Here is a 19,171-nt window from a genome sequence, read left to right as displayed (position 1 = left end):
CCTTGCCTCCAACCTCCAGGTCCCCTTTCAGCAGCTCCTGCCATCCCCACATCTCCTCCAGGACGTCTTCCAGACCGCTTGTATTCAATTATGTCCAAACCTGAGGTCCTGATCTCTGCTCTCGGCCCCTCCTGCTCCCACCCACAACCAAACCTTCCAATCTGCGCACAGCCCCCGCGTCCCGCCGGGGACTCAAGCTAAAAACCTGGGAGTTACCCTACATGCCACTGTGTCATCCCCCACACCCAAGTCCTATTGCGTCTACCCCCTGGAAAGCTCTCAAGCCCCTCCCTGTGGACCGGCCATTGCTATGGCTCCTGGACTAAAAGGTGAGGCAAGATCTGTCCCTGCCTGGCTGTGTCTTGCACCTCCTGTCTCCGCACAGTCAAGGCCGCAGCCCCCTGACCTCCTTTTGTTTTCTCGGAGGTGCCGTGTTTCTTTGGCTCTGTGCACAGGCTGTTTTCCCACGCTTCGGATCCCTTTGAGCACACTTCTTCAACTGTTTAGTTACGTGATACCTACGCATTCTTCTTCATATCTCAGCTGAAATCTCACTGCTTGGGAGAAGCCTTCCCTAATTCACGGGCCAGGTTTGGGCCCCCTCTTGTGTGTCTGCACAGCACTCCTTGCAGGGAATAATTATCTGCGGAATTATATGTTTAATACCTGTCACTACCTGCAGGCCGAATGCTCTGTAGGGAGGGAGCCCCTGTCTGGTTTCCCGTGGTATCCTGGTGCCTAGCACAGCGCCTGGCACATAGTAAGTGCTGGGGAAATGTCGGTGAGTGAACGAGAGATGAATGCATTTATGCAAATATATCAATAAAACTCATTACCTCTCATCATAAGTTAGGTCCTTTTGATTGAATTATTCTCTTAAGCCTTCTCATAATTCCACAACTAGGAACATCTACGGTTTTCTTTCACTCGTGAAGACTCATTTATTTTGGTTAATAAGCGTTGTCAAAAGATCCTCAAATAAAGAGGACACGCCGATGCACCTGAAGGCCACCAACGCTTCCCATGGATTCGGTATCCTTCCTTCAGAAAGAGTGTTTTACTCGTTGTAGAATTCATTTTTCATTACTAATGGGAAGTGGTGACAGTCATTCTCAAGGCTGTTAGAGTCCATTTACATGCCTCATAATTTTATAATGATGTTTCTTAGTCGTTTCTCAAAAAGCCATGAGGTAGGGAGGTCATGCAAGCACCTGCCCCCACACGGGGAAACTGGAGCCAGGGAGAGCAGTTTTCTGTGAGCCAGAGCAAGTTAAGGTAGAAACTGAGCTAGAGATGCCGACAGCTCTCTGCCCGGAGTCGCTTCCCAACCAACAGAGGCTGTAAAGCCTGGTCAACATAACAAACACTCAGCTGCTAACACTGAGTTATAATTAGCTAAGTTAGCATAACCAAATTATGATAAGCAATTAATGATGTATTAATAGACTGCACTGAAGTAAGAAAAATTTCATGCTACACATAGGAACCTACTTACCCTTTTTTGATGTTCACCTCTAACTTCCCTTTAATATGCATTAAGAAAATATTGCAGGGAGACTTAATTGAGCTTTATGAGGAAAAGCAGATTCATAAGCAATCCCTCAAACAAATGTCTGCCTCCTCTGAACCCTCATACGTAGTGTCAACGTCACTTACTGAGCAATTAATTATTACCCACCCTCTTATCGGCATTTTTAATTTTTCACATGTATATAAAAAGTTATCTTGTCCCCCTACCTAGACTCAAAGTTTCCCGAAAGTAGGGCATTTTTTTCCTGGTATTTCACGTCTCTTCTGAACTCCTAGTATCTAAAACGTAATAGGAGCCCAATAAAAAGATGCTGAGCCATCTGACATTTCCAGTTAAATGGGAAGGTGGAAGGACCAGTTAATACACTAAAATATGTAACCTGTGGGAAAGAAACCATAATTTTTTAAATTGTTCTTTTGGAATTGCTCTATGAGTGAGATTCAGGTCGAGCCCCTTTCCCTAGGTCATCTGTTCACGGCTGCTCGGACATGCCGGGGCCATGCCAACGTGTCCAAACCCAAGTTTTCCACTCGGCTTTTCCCGAGCCTGCTCTTCCCTCCCTGGTCCCTAGCAAGGCAGATGGCACCAGACGCACTAAGACATCCAAGCCAAGGCCAAGGCCAACTTGGGGGGCAGCTTCTCCTCATTCTCTGCTCCAAAACGCCTCCTATTGATGCTCGATGCTCGTGTCAAATGTGGCCGCTGCTCTCTCCTCGGCAGGGGTGCTGCCCCAGTTCAGGCCGTTTCTCCAACGGGTCTCCCGCCTCCAGGGTCACCCTCCCATCTCTGCGCCCCACATTTCTCCCAGAACAACCATCCTCATTTTGTCGCTCTCCAACTTAAAGTCTTTTGACAATCCCTTATCAATTAAGAAATAAAATGCAAACTCCTTGAAATCCCATGTATCCAAAAAAAGAAAAAGATCTCGGAAGGATGTGAACGGGGAGTGCCGCAAACATAACACGTCCTGTGTGATGTAGTCAAGTGTGTTCCGATACTTGCCTCCTTAAACCATAGGAGCATATAACTTTGAGTAAAACAAAGAATAAATGTTTTAAACATTCCATGTATCACTTGCTGGCCCATGCCTTCCTTTCCAACAGCCTCTCTCACTCCTCCTGGCTGTGCCAAGGCACCCCAGGCCTCTGAGCCTTCGCAAGCACTGTTCCCTCCACTCGTGAACTCCTATTTATCCTTCAGTGTTGTGCTAGATGAGCTGCAAGAGGATACCACACAGTTCCCTTTGGAGGAAAGTCCCTACAGTTCTTGGGGAATGACTTCTAAGGGAAGTAACCCTGTTACCTGAAGAACTAATAGATCAGGGACCCATCTGGGGGCCCACTCCTTCTGAGGTGACCCAGGAGACTCCTGTCCAGCAGCTCCATGCTGAATGACAGCAAATAGACCCAAACACACCCCGTCCTTTGGGAATTATCAATGAGAGGTGAGCACAGAGAAGGGCACTGGGACTCTTTCAGGGAACCCAAACGCATGCAAAGCAGCCCCCTGACTGGCTGGAGCAGCTGAAACAACAGACAGAGCCATGGTGGCCACAGAGGCCTCAGGGGCCTGAGATTTCCACTCCACAGTCTCCCCTCTGCTTCTCCTTGAAGGACGGCCTCACTGTGCCCTCTCGCAGACAGGCTCTCCATGAAGTGGGACATGGAGTCAGAGTGGCCACCAGGAAAGCCCAGAAGAAGGGGAAGTAGGCCCCCACCATGGCCAACACAGAAACCTCCAGGGAGAACTCTCTTGTTCCCACGCGGGTTCTGTGCCCCTGAAACGGACCGCTGGTACCAGCACAATGAAATTGTCTGATTGGCCAGTCCTGGATCTTGGGCCCACACCCCTATGCAGGGAGCAGGGGGTGGAGCTGGGGGCAGGGTCTGTTAACACAGTAAGGGAGCAGGAAAGCTTCCTGGTTAGACAAAAACTATAGCCCCTATTTGTAACCCTAATAACTAACGCGTCCCTCTGCATCCATTACACCACTTCAAGCACTGGGGAAAAGTGCCGCATAAACATGAACCGTGTCCCTCTGACGACCTCCGAGTTGCCCGGAAAGAACAGATGAGGGCTCACCTACAACTGTGACAGCAAATGCCAAGGAATGAGTGGAACCTGTTCTCCGCTTTCCATTTTATTTTTCAGCACAGAAATACCTTTTTGTCGTCCTAGAGCAGGAAGGCAAAGGAAAAACTCTTGGTCAGGACCCAAGGGACAAGTCATGACTCAAACCTACGCAGCTGTGAGGCTCCCCCACGTCAGAAGAAGAAGAACGTACAGCCATCTTCTGGTCAAGATGGAAGCGCAGGTAAACACACCTCGCCTCCATGCACTCAACTATAGCAAAAACACACAGCTACACTCCAAAACAAATGTCACCCAGAACGGTCAGAAACTTGAGCTGTGTGGAAGTCTGACAACCAAGGATTTAAAGCAGGCACATTATTCCAGACGGAGAGGAGGGACGGAAACACGGAGAGGTGCAGAGAGACATGCAGACAGAAACGAGTGGTCCCACAACCGCGTGCGGTGGACAGAAATCAGGAGGGATACCTCGGGAGCAAAAGGTCTCAGCCCCAGTCCAGACCACCCAGCCCAGGTCCCAGTGCCAGAAAGATAAGTCCCCATAACTTCTGACTGTAAAAACCAGTGGGAGCTGGGGTGGCAAAAGAAACTGCATCCCCTTAAAGGACCCACAACGGACTTAGGACTCACACAGACCCACCCCTCTGGCATTCAGCACCAGGGCAACAGCTGGCAGGGCACCGGTGGCATAGGCGGAGAAGGTGGAGTATGAGTAGGGAGACAGCTTCCTCCCAGGCAGAACTCCAGAGGCAGGGCAGAGGCACCGTACCCCTCCCCCGACACACAGCAACAGCGGTGCCACAGGTGCCCCACCCTGATGATTACCTAAGGCTCCGCCCCATATGACTTATCAGGTGCCCTAGGACAGGGAGACAAAGCAGCTCTACCTAATGCACAGAAACAAACACAAGGAGGCTGTCGTGGTGAGAAGACAAAGAAATACGGCCCAAATGAAAGAACAAAACAAAACTCCAGAAAAAGACCTAAATGACATGGAGATAAGCAACCTGTCAGATGCACGGTTCAAAACACTGGTGATCAGGATGCTCCAGGAATTCACTGGGTACTTCAACAGCATAAGAAAGACCCAGGCAGAAATGAAGGTGGCATTAAATGAAATGAAGAAAAATCTATGGGGGACCAACAGTAGGGAGGATGAAGCCAAGAATCACGTCAACAATTTGGAGCACAAGAAAGGAAAAAGTATTCAATCAGAAAAGCAGAAAGAAAAAGGAATTTAAAAAGACAAAAATAGAGTAAGGAACCTCTAGGACAGCTTTAAACATACCAACATCCAAATAATAGGGGTGCCAAAAGAAGAGGAAGAGCAAGAAATTTCACTATTTTTTCATTTGAAAAAATGATAAAAGAAAACATCCTTAATTTGGTGCAAGAAATAGACTTCCAGGAAGTCCACAAAGCTCAGAGCATCCCAACAAGTTGGACCCAAAGAGGACCACGCCAAGACACATCATAATTAAAATGCCAAAGGTTAAAGGTAAAGAGAGAATCTTAAAAGCAACAAGAGAAAATAAGTTATTTACCTACAGGGGAGTTCCCATAAGACTGTCAGCTGATTTCTGAAAAGAAACTTTACACGCTGGAAAGGAATGGAAAGAAGTCTTCAAAGTGATAAAAAGCAAGGGCCTACATTACTCTATCCAGCAAAGCTTTCATTTAGAATTGAAGGGCAGAGAAAGTGCTTCCCAGACTAGATAAAACTAAAGGAGTTCATCATTATCAAGCCATTATTACATGAAATGCTAAAGGAAATTATATAAGAAAAAGAAGATCAAAATGATGAACATTCAAGTGGCAATAAATTCACAATCATCAATAATTAAATCCAAACAACAAACTAAGCAAACAAGCAGAACAGGAACAGATTCATAGACATGGAGATCATTTGGAGGGTTATCATTTGGGAGGGGGCAGGGGGGAAATGGGGGAAAGATGCAGGGATAAGAAGCACAGACTGGTAGGTACAGAACAGACAGGGGGTTGTTAAGAACCGTGTAGGTAGTAGAGTAGCCAAGGACCTTATACACGTGTCCCATGAACATGAACTAAGGGGGGAGATTGCTAGAGCGAATAGGGGTGCCAGGTGGAGGGGGGCAAAGAGAAAAAAATTAGGACAACTGTAATAGCACAAACAAAATAAAAAAAAAGAAATACAGCCATTATCATATTTTTCCTTGAGTAGAAGATTCCTGAACAAGCCAGCCTTTGGGAGGGGCTCTTGAAACTTCTGCCCACACCTACCCCTGAGGTTTACAGAAAAACGACAAAATATGCTCCTCCCAGGAATGTCAGAGAACAGCATCCTGCTGAGGGATGCAATTAAGAAAGCTCAGGTGTGTGTGGGAGGGGTTGCTTAGAGACCTGTGAACTTGTGTATGAGAGGGGGTCAGGGGTGCAGAGGGGCGGAGGGACACCTGGAATCGCAGTGCCTCTGAGCTCGGTGTGCACGGGAATGACCATCATCACCTGAGCAAACACCTAAGCTTCTGGGGTTTTGTGATCTCAGCTGGGGCAGACAGTATATTCAAACTTCCCATTTCCAAGACCCAGTGCACTATTAGGAAGCTGATGATGCTACGAAGCTAGGCGAAGAGTGTTTCCTAACTCTTTCCTAGAGAAACATGCGCAATAGCCCCAGGGTTCCAAACACTTCTTGATAATTTACGGTATATCACGTAGTATCATAGGCACCGGGGATGCACCAGTGGCCAAAGCAGACCAAAACCAAAAACCAACCTCTGTCCTCAGGGAGCTCGTATTCTAGTCAGAAGAAACAGACCATAAACATAATAAATGAAATAAAATATGTAGTATTCAGGTGGTGAGAAGAAAATAAAGAGCAATAAAGAAGGTGTGGAAGCCCTGGCTGGTGTAGCTCAGTGGACTGAGCATGGGCTGTGAACCAAAGTGTCGCAGGTTCGATTCTCAGCCAGGGTACATGCCTGGGTTGCAGGCCATAACCCCCAGCAACCGCACATTGATGTTTCTCTCTCTCTCTCTCTCTCTCTCTCTCTATCTCCCTCCCTTCCCTCTCTAAAAATAAATAAATAAAATCTTGAAAAAACATTAAAAAAAAAAGAAGGTGTCGAAGAGGGGCGGGGGCTGTAACACACGGGGTTCACCTGCCTTCTCCTGCACTGCCTCCTGGCACACGGACACCCCAGCAGCCCTCGTGCTGCTGGTGAAGAGCACGCTGGGGAGATAAGGGGGTGCAAAGACAGGACCTGGGCGCACACAAGAGTGGGACTCAGCCCTGGGTCGTGGTTTTGCCACACCCTGCCCAGTCCCACCTCCATTTAGGTCTCTGTGCCCAGCCTGGGAGGTGAGGTCAATAAAACCTACCTCCCCTCTAGTTCGTGGAGTATTGTGTTGCTAAGTCACGTGGCCTATAATTGGCCCAAATGTATATTATCTTCATGGTGAATACTAAGAAGTTCAGGGCTGGCTTTAGCTCAGCAGGTACTTTAATTTAAGAAGTTCACACTTAGGGTTTTATGATTCTGCCATCAGCAATTGGTCGAGCACCTACTACGTGCCATTCCCTGCTCCAGGCACTGGAGGCGCAGCGGCAAGGAAGACGCCCAAGCGTCTGTCCTCAGGGAACTCACATGATACCGGAGGAGACCGAAGAGTCAACAGCAGATGACAGAGGGCGGCCACTGCCAAGGAGACGGGTGCTACTGAACAGTCCAAGCATGAGACGCTTGATCTAGTCCTGAACTTGACGGTTCTCAGACAAGCTGAACTGGATCCCCGATGACCTGTGGTCACCTATAAAGCCCTTTCTAGAAGGTGGCTATGGTAACAAATTAATATGGAAATCCAATTGTGGCTACTGGGTCTTTCAAAATGTCGAAAGAGCAGCTTCCGGTCTCTTACTGAGAGTCTGGGGTGCGGGTGAGTACACACTTCCATCCCCTAAGGGTTTCTACCTTGTGAACTGCAGAAGTGTTATTCCGAGTCGTATAAAGAAGCGTGTGTTTTGGTTTCCAGAGGCTTTAGCAACATTATAGCACTACTGTTACATTTAAAAAAGACATAGTAAGAACCATAACTGGAGTAAAATATATATATCATAATAACAATAGTCACATGTCTTTCAAATTAGAAAGAGAAGTTACAGACCTCACAGAATTGCTGTGGGGCAGGGCGTTTCAGTAAGAAGAGTGAAGAGAGGGATTCTAAGCCACACATGTGGAAAAGAATCAATTGGCACACACCCACACCTTTTATGTTTAAAGGCACTGGGTGCTGAGCAGATACCAGAGACTAAAACACAAAAATGCAGGAACGCCACACCCCAACATCTTGGGGACAGAAACCTAACAGGCGTGAAACAGAGAAAGGTGTAAGTGAACCGTGACCGCTAAACGCTTTATCACACAAGGTCCCCCCTCAGCCTTGGAGTAGCTGCTGCGTGGAGTCGGTTTAAACTACAAAGCAGCCAGAGCAAACCGTTCCTGAGTGTGTGCCCACAAGTCCCTCTCGCCGGGACAGCAAGGAGACCCAGCTTGACGACACGTGGACACTGTACACCCCGGACCCGGGCTTTGTGGATGCAATGAACTTCCTGTGTGCACCAAACTATGATCAGATGTCATGTTCGTCCCACGGGACATGAGCTCATGGCTAACACCACTCGGAACGAGGCGCCGCTGCCTGACCTCCACTGTGAGACAGCCCGCCGGCCACAGACAGAGACGGGATCTCCAGATCAGTTACAGCCTCTGCTCGCAGGAGCCTGGTACTGCAAACGGGCTGCTGTTTGGCCTGGTTTGCCATTTCTGCCAACAGCAGTGTAGCTCAGCAAGACTACTGAAGGAAGGGCTTGTACACATGGCACTTTAAAGAGGGACCCCTTTAAAAAAGCCACAGACAGCCTTGGCTTCCCTTTAGCATGGCCCAGCCGGGATGGGGCCTCCCCCAAGACAGAGCTCGAGGAGGTCCGTGCCTTTCTGATGTGTTCCATTCTGGGTTCTGCCGGTGCTTTCCAAACCAATGAGCTGCAGCAGAACAGACTGACTGCCAGGGTCCCGTCACTGCCATCGGCGGGGACAGAATGTTGAGAGAATGCACTTGGAGGAAAACTTTCTCTCCGAAACCGCACTGGATTTGACACCGAACACATGATGGAATGTCATTCTGGGCACTCTGGAAGGTGTCTCTGGCACCCGCCTGGGCACCTGGGAAGCCAATCGGAGACAGACAGCCACCACTCCAGCAAAGGAAAGGAATGGAACCCAGAGATCTTTACCCGTCAGTCCAACTAGAACTCTGGCCGCGGTATTGAAAGCAAACTCCCTATTTCACCGTCCAGAGATTCCCAGGAAACCCAATATTGCTGCTGGCCCCCCACTCTCTCCAAAATAGTCCCTTGTTCCAGTAACCTGTTCCCTGCTAGGAAGCAGCCTAAGAAAATACCAGAAGTTGAGCTAGGCTGGGAACAGGGAGAAGAGAATTCGGCAGCCAGAATGCACATTGAATGTGAAGTGTTGGTTTTAAGTTCTTGGAACACCTGCCAGGGTGCTTGCAAGCAGAGAAAATTCCTCCTAAAATTAAAAGTCTGGGGCCTGAGTCCCCCAGCCTCTCTCCCCCAAGCAAAAAGGACAAGAAACATCTCTGTGGCACTGAGCTACTACAACTGAAATATAAAGACGCGTCTCCCTCCCCCCCAAAGAAAGTGCGACTCGAAAACAGCGAGGCATTCTAAGTGGGGAAGACAGGACCCTCTGTGGAAAGGAGGGGAGCAGTGACTGTAATGAACAGAGAAGCAGTTGTGGAACTTCTGGGCTGGATTTAAAGGGCCATGCAGGATCGGGGTGAGCCCACATGACCCGGGCCGGGTAGTAAAAAATATCGATGGGAGAGGGAAAGGGAGCAAGAGAAGTAAGCAGGTTTACTTACAGCCCTCGGAGCCGCAGCCAGATCTTCTCGATCTGTTCGGGCTGCAAGTATTTCAGAGAGTTGCTCTCAAATTCTTCGATCTCCTTGGTGGGCGACTCCATCGCTGCGGGTTATCACACTGGAAGTGAGGCTGAGCGACTTTGGGCTGTCCCCGCCCGCCCGGCCTCCTGGGAGGGAGCCCCTGCTGGTTGCAGAGCGTGCGATTGCCGGTCCCTTTCTCTGAGCTCCCCCCCACACCCCGAGCGCCCCCCAAATCCGAACTCAAAGCAGGCTCAGATTGGGGACCACCCCCTGCCGGGGCGCCTCTGGGAGGCAGCTGGAAGCAGCCATGGTCCCAGGCTAATGTCCAGGGCCAGCAATGGTACTCCTGCTCACACAGCACCTCGGATCTATCTGGAGATATCTCCAAGAAGAGAGATATATAATGGTATAATGATATATATCTACAACTACTGTAGATATGTGTAATTTTTTTTAAACAAAGCCACAGAAGCGAGCAGTGTGGCAGCTGAAAAGATTTGGGGGAGAAGGGGAGGACCGGGTTGGGAGGGGAGGGAGCCGGGAGGGAGAGAGCGGGAAGGTTAGAGAGAGGCGGGGAATGAGCCTGGGAGGGTAGCTGGCACCGGGGCTGGCGGGTGGTCTGACCACAGCCGGAGCACCCCGAACACTCCGCGCACGGGGCTCCGCCCTGCACTCCCAGCCTCGGGGCGCCCATGGCTCCCCCGCTCCCCGAGTGCGCTCCCCTGCCTGGCTGCTTCCGCGCCCCCTCTCTGTTTTCGCTCACTTACCAGCAGCAGCTCTGCTGACAAGCGAGAACACTGACAACTGAGAAAAGTCGTCTGTCAGCGCACGGCACTGGCGTCTGGTCTGGCCCCCGTGGACGCAGAGGGAGGGGCGCACCCGGCACCGCTGTCTGCGGGGCTCAGGCTTGGGGGCTCCGGCCTCGCACCCCGGGGACCCTCACGTTCCAGCCCCCCCCCCCCCACCCACGCCCGGGTAGGTCCGCGGCTCCTGAAGTCCCCACAGAATGAGGAACACGGCACCAGGCACAGACAACCGAGGGGAAAGGGATCTGTGTCCTCCCTGGGGCTGGAGGGGCAAACAGCGGCAGCGGCGGCGAGGTTCGGAGTTGGTGCCCGAGCTTTCCTTCACTGCTCACTGCGCTGGGGCGCACTCACGCGCTGCTGGAGCGCCGGTTCCATTTTGAAATAAGAAAGCAACTGATGAGGACCAAAGTAACCACACATCCACACATCACTTACAAAGTTCTCTCCCTCTCCCTCCCCCTCTCTCTCTCTGTCACCGAGGAGTGTTGGGGGGCAGTGGCAGATAAACAACAGTCGACAGTGAGGAGGGGGCATGTCTGCGGTGTGGTGTCACACACTCCTCAAGGGGTTCCTGCTGGGTGACAAGCGCAGGGGCTGAGACTAGAAAGAGTTCCAGCTCCCCAAAGCGGCCACTCACCGCCACTGTCCCCAGGGGTCATTCAGATAAAGTGGAATGCTCTGGGGGGGCGGGGCAGGTGTGACGCTGGGAGGGGGTGGGTAGTTAACAGAGGCAGGGGCAGGAAAAGAAGGGCCTATGCTCCAGCCGAAGGCAACCCTAGGACAGGCGTCACAGCCCCTGGATAGTGAGGTCACCACCACTTTCCAGGGGCCTCTTCAATCCGGGGACTCAGGGCTCCTGAGATTGGGGTGAGCTTGCTCTATCCCTGTATTTTTCCTCACTGGCAGGTAACAATTCTTGGGGAATTTCTATCAGATATTCTCCTGCATCTGGAAAGTAAGATAAACCGAAAGGCGAGAACTCAAGTCAAGCCCCCTTCAGGGGACCTGGAAGAAGGAAGGAAATCAGAGTGTCTGGGAAAACCCTAACTGCTCACCCATTGGGTAGCTGCCATTCACTTTCCGGAAATTAGAGGTGACAGTGACGAGGATGGCACAGCTAGCCCATCCCTCCCTGCCTCGAGGTGACACGCCAGGGGAAGCGCTTGCACACTCACCGGCCACACAACCTGACGTCACCTCATTAAAGTCTGTCCTTAAAGGTTTTCCAGCAGCACATACAGTTTCACTGAGTTTAGGCATGCATTCCAGGCATGGAGCAGCCAATATGTTTAATATTAAATTCATATATCTCAGTAAAACCAATTCCCCACCCAGTGTCACCCAGCGGGGTACAGCCACCTGGGGGTGGGGCTGAATGAGATGTTAAAAGACGGGGCCTTTCACTGCAACGAAGCTCATCAGAAAGAGAGGACAAAAATAATTTTCTTTAAAAAAGTTTCTAGCCCTGACTGGCGTAGCTCAGTGGATTGAGCTCGGGCTGCGAACCAAAGTGTCGCAGGTTCAATTCCCAGCCAGGGTGCATGCCTGGGTTGCAGGCCATAACCCCCAGCAACCACACATTGATGTTTCTCTCTCTCTCTTTCTCCCTCCCTTCCCTCTCTAAAAGTAAATAAATAAATAAATAAATAAAAATGGAGGTTAAAATGTTTATCTTTTAAAAAAAGTGTCTGAAACATTGTGTTTCATTTTAGAAAAATTTCACAAATTAAACATGTATGAGAAAGTCCATAAGGATATAACTGTGCTTTATTTTAGAGACGTGATAATTTCGGGAGCTATTGGGCCCTTCGAAGATAATACAGATTAGGAATGTTTGAATTTTTTAAAGCAACAGAATATTATATTTCAAATAACATCTAAGGGATTTTCAAAGGAAAGACGGAGCAGCCCTGGTTGAATGGGGGAGGGGAGCAGGGAGTTCTTAGGGACAGAGCCCCCCCCTCACCCTCCGCCTTCCCAGCTCATCTCTGGGCAAAAATGCCCCCACTGCCCGGATGAGAACTGAGGCCGAAGTACGACAGAACATCCCAGGCGCCTGCTCCCAACCCAGGCTCCTCTCTAAACCACACTCGGAAAAGCTTGTCTTTTCCCTGCCAACAAGTATCACCACTTGTAGATGTACCGTGTTATTCTGTCACTCAGGGGTCGTTCTCTCTTTATCTCTCACAGACAGGGGATGCCTGATTACCGCAGCAACTCGACAGACAGACCCTGGCTTCTCCCGGAGCTCCACCTGGAGGCGAGCAAATACAGACGGAAGCTACGGGGAAACGAAAGGTCTAGGCCACTCTCAACTTTGCTTTCGAAATCAATGTCCACTGTGCCAACCTAGCCTTTTGAGTTAGACTTTTCAGGAAATCTTATGTGGGCAAACAACACCAAATATATAAGGATGTGCATGCGTGCATACACACGTACATACGTACAAGTGCCAGTTTAAATAGTCCCCCAAGTGGACAGGAGCGCTAGCCAACCCCTGCATTGTCAGCATCAAGTATCATAAGATCAGAAAGAAAGTGAGCTCCCTGTCCCTGGCAGAGTTTAAGGAGAAGCTGGGTGACTGACCAGGAATCAGGCTTTGTAGGCATGAGAATGACCTGACTGCTGAGATCCCTTTTGCCCCTAAGATTTCATGACTCAGTAGTAATCACAATCATGACAACGAGCACCCTCACCAATTATCGAGATCTACCACGTGCCAAGCACCATGCTATCTACACCACAGTTTGGTTCGCTGCATTCACAAAATGCTTCAGAATAGTTCATTATGCCTGTTTGTCAGTAAAAACAGAAGAGGCTCCCAGAGGTCAGATCACTTTTGCAAAGACACCCAGCTAATAAATGGCAGAGCCAGGTTTTAAAACCAGACCAGAGTGCAAAGCTCATGTCTTTTGCCTTTGTTATAGCACCTCCCTGCAGATAGAGGGCGTGTGACCGAGAGGGTGGGACTGCAGGGGCACTAGTGCTGGGGGGAAATTAGGAAGGCTTCATGGTGGAGGTGACGTTTGAACCAAGTCCAGCAGGTGGATGAACAGATGTTACCTACACGAAGATGAGTGGGGGCAGATGGTTCCAGAGAGAGAGCACTGCGTGAAAAGCAGCACAGGGACATGGCAAGGGATGGGGTGTCCAGCGACCCACAAGCAGAAGTGTCTGGCTAAGGAGAGTAAGAGAAAATGCTACAAGGATCAGCCAGACCCTTGTGGTCATGGAAGAAGCTTGGGCTCTCTCCCCGCGGTGACAGGGAGCCATGGGTGGCTCTCAGCGGTGCAACCCACGGCCACACGCAGAGGGCGTTTGCTGTCCTGAATACACATCCCACACTCAGGGCAGTCCTCTGGGAACCTGCCATGGGAGGGTTCGACAACCACGGGCCAAGGGTAACCGGGGCTCCAGAAGACGAATCCAGCTACCAAAGGCAGACAAGCTCTTCAGGCGAAAAAGAGGGAAGAATCGGACTAAGAACAGAGATCCAGTCAGCAAAGGCACAGCACCGTCTCCCACGAGCACCTGTCTCCCAGCTATGATATTATGACTGCTGGCCTTGACCTCCATGAAGGCAGCCAGTGCCATGGAAACACTCTCCAGGGCTTGGACCTGGGTCACCGAGAGGGTCTGTGGAGGGGGAAATTACAGAGAAGCGTTTGGGACATCGGAAGCCACGCCATTGGGCACAGTGGCCCACCCTCCCCACCCACACCAGATACTGCCCATAACATGCTGCCAAAGAGGCTCTTCTCTCCACTGGCGTCCCTTTCCAGCAAGAGCTGACAGATGGTGACAGTCATGCTGCTGGTCTCTTTGACATCTTCTCTGTTCGGTTTTAGGATTTGGGGCAGACTCTGTCCTAGGAGCTGCCTCCACTAGAGAAAAGGGGTGCAGGAAGAAGCAGTGAACTGGCCAAACCCAGGGAACCCCCATTCTCAGCCCCACCTGAAATGGGGCTCTGAGGAGCCGGAGAGTGGCCCAGAGAGGCGGGAGGCGAGATGGGAGGAGAGACAGGATGAAGTCCCAGCTCAGGGGCGGTCCGACATGACCTGCCTGTGGCCCACAGTTTGTGCCCCTCTCTCTGGCAGGACCCTTCAGTAGCTCTGACAGGAGCAGCTTGTGGAATCCTTCCAACAGGGTGGCACAGGCAAAGCAAAGGGCTCAGAGTGGCACAGAATCCTATGTGACCTACAAGACAGTCTTCTTCTCCAGCCATGGTTCACTCGGGCTCTCTGACCTCTGGATCCCTTTCGAGCCCCCACATACCCTTATTTGAAACCCACAGCCTGGCCTGGGCCAACCAAGCTTTCCATGGGCACCAAAAAGCTGTAGGAAAACCAGAGTCCCGATTTGACTAATCTAGATTTGCCTGTAACAGATAGAACCCAGGCTGGCCAATCAGAGACCTCCAGCCCATAGCTCAGAACAAAGGGATTGGTCTGATGGTGACACGTGACTCAAGATGATCCAATCCTGCTTCCTTGTGGGAGATTTGACATGGCCACTGGGAAAGACAGAGAAGGTCTATTTCTCTTTCCTTAGAGATAACAAGATATAAGGCTTGAGGTTATCTTGGCCCTGGGGTTATCTTTTTACCATGTGGACACAGTGTACCAGGAAAATGATACCACCACAGAGAAAAGCAGAAAGAAGAAGTAGAGGGACAAAGAAAAAAGTGTGAAAGAGGCTTTTGAGCCCCTTGATCCTGCTATGCCTGAAGCCAGACACCCATGGACTTTTAAGTTATATGACCCAAATAAATGCTACCACCCCATTTTTCTCATATATATTAGGCTGAAATCAGATTTACATCACTGACAACTAAAAAAAAAAATCCTAATACAAGTCCACTCTTCGAGGATTGTTATAAGGAGTCAGAAAAATCAATGGATGGCCAGTGCCTTAAATGTAATAGTGGTTCCTCCCCGACCTTATCCATGCAACAGAAAATGAAGGGAAGGAAGCTGGAAAACGGTACAGGAACCATGGAGTAGGCAGACCATGGTCTACCTAGGCAGACCAAGGTAAATATGAAGAGGCTTCGTTGTCTTGATAAATGGACACATTAACAATTTTGTTTCAATAACTTTTCGATAATGACCTATCAATGCATGCCCTATGACCCATGTTAGCCCCTCAAAACAGCCCTGGAGTGAATGAAACGCACATTCTCATCCCAGCTTAGAAATGAAGAGGGAGAGGTCCAGGCAGCCCGCCGGCCTCCCTCTGCCAGGTCTGCCCTCCCACCAGCAGCTGGGCAGCACGAAAGCACAGGGCTTCCTGACTCCCCGCCCCGGGGGGTCACCCTGCCTCGCCGAACACACTGCCAAGCCAGCAGAAGTGACCTGGCCGTACTAATGAAACTGACATTTTTGTTCACGTGAAACTGCTGACGCGACAGGCAGCCCCGTTCTGGCCCAAATGCACACGAATCAGCAGGTTGTCCTTCCCAGGGCGGGGGAGCAGGTTCGCATGTGCAAACCCTGGGCTTTGGGAGGGACCCGGGCAATGCCGCCGCCCGAGCTCCTGATGACACAGACGGGAAGGAGCAGACAGAGTTAAGCAGCTGTGCACAGAGCCCCGCTCTCAGAGGCAGTGCTGGGACCAGAAGTGATGTCCCCAGACAAGCAGCCCAGGACTCTGTTATCTCTGAACTCACTTCCCGGGTCTTGGGTCTCGAGAGTGACTCCCGCTGCCACCAGAGGTTCTGGTTCAACGGCTTGTGTACAGATAAGGAGAAGAAAAGCCCACGAAAAAGCACAGGCTGTGGACAACGGCTTCCTAAAGGAAAGGGAAATGGAGAGGACTAGCAAAGACCATCTCCAGGACAGTGGAAGTGTGCCCGGTGGCACGGGTGGCAACAGGGGACTCGGTGTGACGGGTGTCCGAGGGTGAAGAAAGGGACAACGGCAAGGGTGGCCACCCTACGAAAGCTCCTGCCAACTGGGAACCATGAAATCTGTGGAGCAGGCGGGTAGGAGGTGCAGAGGGGAACTGTGATTTAACAAACAGGCTTTAGAAAGAAAGACCAACTTTTTTTTCTTTCAAACATGGTTTCTGAACTGCCACTACAGAAAACTGACAGATTCCTGTCTCTGTCATCTGCGTTAGGGGATGGGGAGAATCTGCCAAACAAATACATAATGGAATCTTTTAAACTCATTCATTCATGCGACAAACATTTGCTGAGCACTTAACAGGCGCCAGGCACTCATGTATGACAGTAGATGTGCAGCGATCAATAAAAAGCTGGTGCCTGCCCCATGGAGTGCGGTCTCACTGGGGGAACGGTCCTAAGCAGATTATCAAACAGAAAACCACGTCATGGTAAAAGTGAAATGAAACTGAACAGAGTCCAGTCAAGGGAGAAAAGGGGGTGAGACTTCCGTATAAATGGGTTGGCATTTCACCTGGGTAATAAACCACCCCCCCAGAACTGAGTGGCTCTGAACCACAGTCATCATTTTTCACTCTCACGAGTCCACGGCCTTCGGTTCCTCTGCTGGTCTTGTTTCGGGGTCTCCTAAGCAGCTGCAGTCAGAAGCCCACCGGGGCTAGAAGATCCAGCACAGTTTCACTCACCCACTCGGGGCCCTCGCAGGGACAGCCGGAAGGCTGGGCCCCTGCCCCATGCTCTCCCCGTGGTCTCTCTGTGTGGCTTAGACTTTCTCAGATGGAGCTAGATTGTTACAGAAAGACTACAAGCCCAGGACGGTTTGGTTATAGCAATCCCACGGCTCGCCCTGGTTCAAGGGCAGGGGAAATCCATCCCACCTCCCAGGGAGAAGTAGTGACAGACTTCACAGATGCCTTGAATCCACCCAGGTGATCAGGGTTGGCCTCTGTGAGGAGGTGACATCTGAGCCAAGAAGTGAAGAAGGAAAAGGAGTCTGCCAAGTAGCAAGGAGGAGGAAAAGCATTTCTGACACGGAGGAAGAGCATGTGCAAAGACTCGGAGGCAGGAAGGATGTGGTCAAGGAATGAGAAACGGGCCAGTTGTGGCTGGAATGAGGAGGCCCAGGGAGGAGGGGGAGGAGGCAGGTGGGCGGGGGCCATGGCGGGGCCCTGCGGGCACATCTGGGGCCTGGCTTCCATTTGAAGTGCAGCAGGTCATCCAGGACGGATGTCCGCAGGAATGCGGGTTTATCCACGACTACTCTGGCTGCTGTGCGAAGAACAGTTGAAAAGGAGCGAGGATGTCCCCCCGCTTAATCAGAGATGCCAAATGATCTCAAAAGGTGACTGAAACTGACGAGAGACTCTAGACCCACACGCCCCGACATTCGAACCTGTGACAATACTGAACTAACTCATCAGCCACCGTGAACTGAGTTCCCTGTTGGTAGTATTAGGCTCCAGTACCATGGGCTCCAGCAGTGTCCTGGAGGGCGGGCGGGGATCACAGACACTTGTCCATCACTGTCCCCGCCCCCCAGCCTGGTGCACCACAGACCAATGGGCCAACTGAGCTTCCCTGAGAAGCACTGTGAAACATATTTCATTTATGGCCCACAGTGATTCCTGCCAAATAAACGATTTCCAAAGAGCAAATCTGGGACGAGGGAACAAAGAAATCTTCAACTAAACCAAAAGCTAATGCGGGGTTATTCGGGGAAAGACAGTAAGACGCTGCCTAGGTTCCCTCTTGGTGCATAAAGGGTTACCTTTTGTCATCTGGCGGCCGAGCCTCCCGTCCCTGCACCCACCAGATACGTGAAATGTTACTTTTGCAGTGATTCAGCACCCGAGGGAGACGAGGGAGAGACTAACTCCTCCTGACAGTACTTTCAAAATTGTCCTTAGGGACCTCACAACGATCCATTCTGGCCCCTGTGAGTCTCAGAAGTGAAAGGGTTTTTAAGACCCCAGAAAACAAGAGAGTCAAGTCTCCGTGAATGCCTTCCGCCCACGTGCTTCTCACAGAGTCCCTGCTAATAAAAAAGACCCTGAAGGCGCCTTGCTTTGGCCCATAATCCTTCACGAGCCCAGGCTGACAGACCCATCAGAAGTTGATACACGCTTACATGTCTCCTCCTCCGACATAAACAGACTCCTATATGCAAAGAGTGGGCCTTGATTCATGGAGAGGAAGGGAAACTCAGGGACACAATTTAACAGTAATTAGCAGGCAAAGCCAATCCCGGCGAGAGGCTGGGAGAGTGCCCGCATGCTGCCCGCACCGCCGTGCAGCCAGGTGAGCCCTGACACGTGCCCAGCAGTTCAGTGGCTTCCCAACCTCCCAGACTAAACGCAAATGCAGAAATGACAACGGTTCTCCCCAGTGGAGTTCAGGAAGCCTGGAGGGTTTTAACCAGAGCACGGAGGGGAAAGAGTGCTGAGTCCTTGAAAAAAACGGTTCTCCCCAGTGGAGTTCAGGAAGCCTGGAGGGTTTTAACCAGAGCACGGAGGGGAAAGAGAGCTGAGTCCTTGAAAATAGGTCCAATCAACTCAATTAAGACTTTATTAGAAGCTATTCAGCTTTCAGTGTGCTTCTAATAAGCCAATCACACAGAGCCTTCCGAATCAATTGGTCTCTACATAAGAAAGCTGTCATTTAATACTTCCCTCCCCCAGTCCCAGCTCAAAGAACATTTATGAAAATCAGTGCCAACTCACCGTCCATGTAACAGAGCCAAAGCGCCCTCTGTACCCTGTATAATACTCAGTCTCACTGGTCTGGATTCAAATATGCATTATCAGATCATTCATTTTCCACATACGCCTATTCTATCGATGATTCAGGCTATCAGAAACCAAACATTTCTGCCCGATTAATTCCGAGCTATTC

At 50.6% G+C, this 19,171-nt stretch overlaps 1 protein-coding gene across 6 annotated transcripts in view; it reads right to left on the bottom strand.

Moving 5' to 3' along the window:
- Window positions 1-19,171, bottom strand: part of PDE1C (phosphodiesterase 1C) — a 411,283-nt gene that overhangs the window by 229,305 nt on the left and 162,807 nt on the right. Inside the window, exon 1 of one of the 6 annotated variants that reach the window (XM_028526185.2) lies at window positions 9,548-9,964. The exons of the other annotated variants lie outside the window; for them this stretch is intronic. Within the exon in view, the coding sequence (XP_028381986.1) occupies window positions 9,548-9,648 (101 nt within the window). The 5' untranslated portion in view covers window positions 9,649-9,964. Of the gene's footprint in view, window positions 1-9,547; window positions 9,965-19,171 lie in introns of those variants that run through there. 6 annotated transcript variants of the gene reach the window in all.

The sequence above is a fragment of the Phyllostomus discolor genome, chromosome 10 (assembly GCF_004126475.2).
Source record: "Phyllostomus discolor isolate MPI-MPIP mPhyDis1 chromosome 10, mPhyDis1.pri.v3, whole genome shotgun sequence".
NCBI classification, from domain to species: domain Eukaryota; kingdom Metazoa; phylum Chordata; class Mammalia; order Chiroptera; family Phyllostomidae; genus Phyllostomus; species Phyllostomus discolor.
Note: the sequence above shows the minus strand (reverse complement) of the source record. Positions and strands in the feature narration are given on the sequence as shown.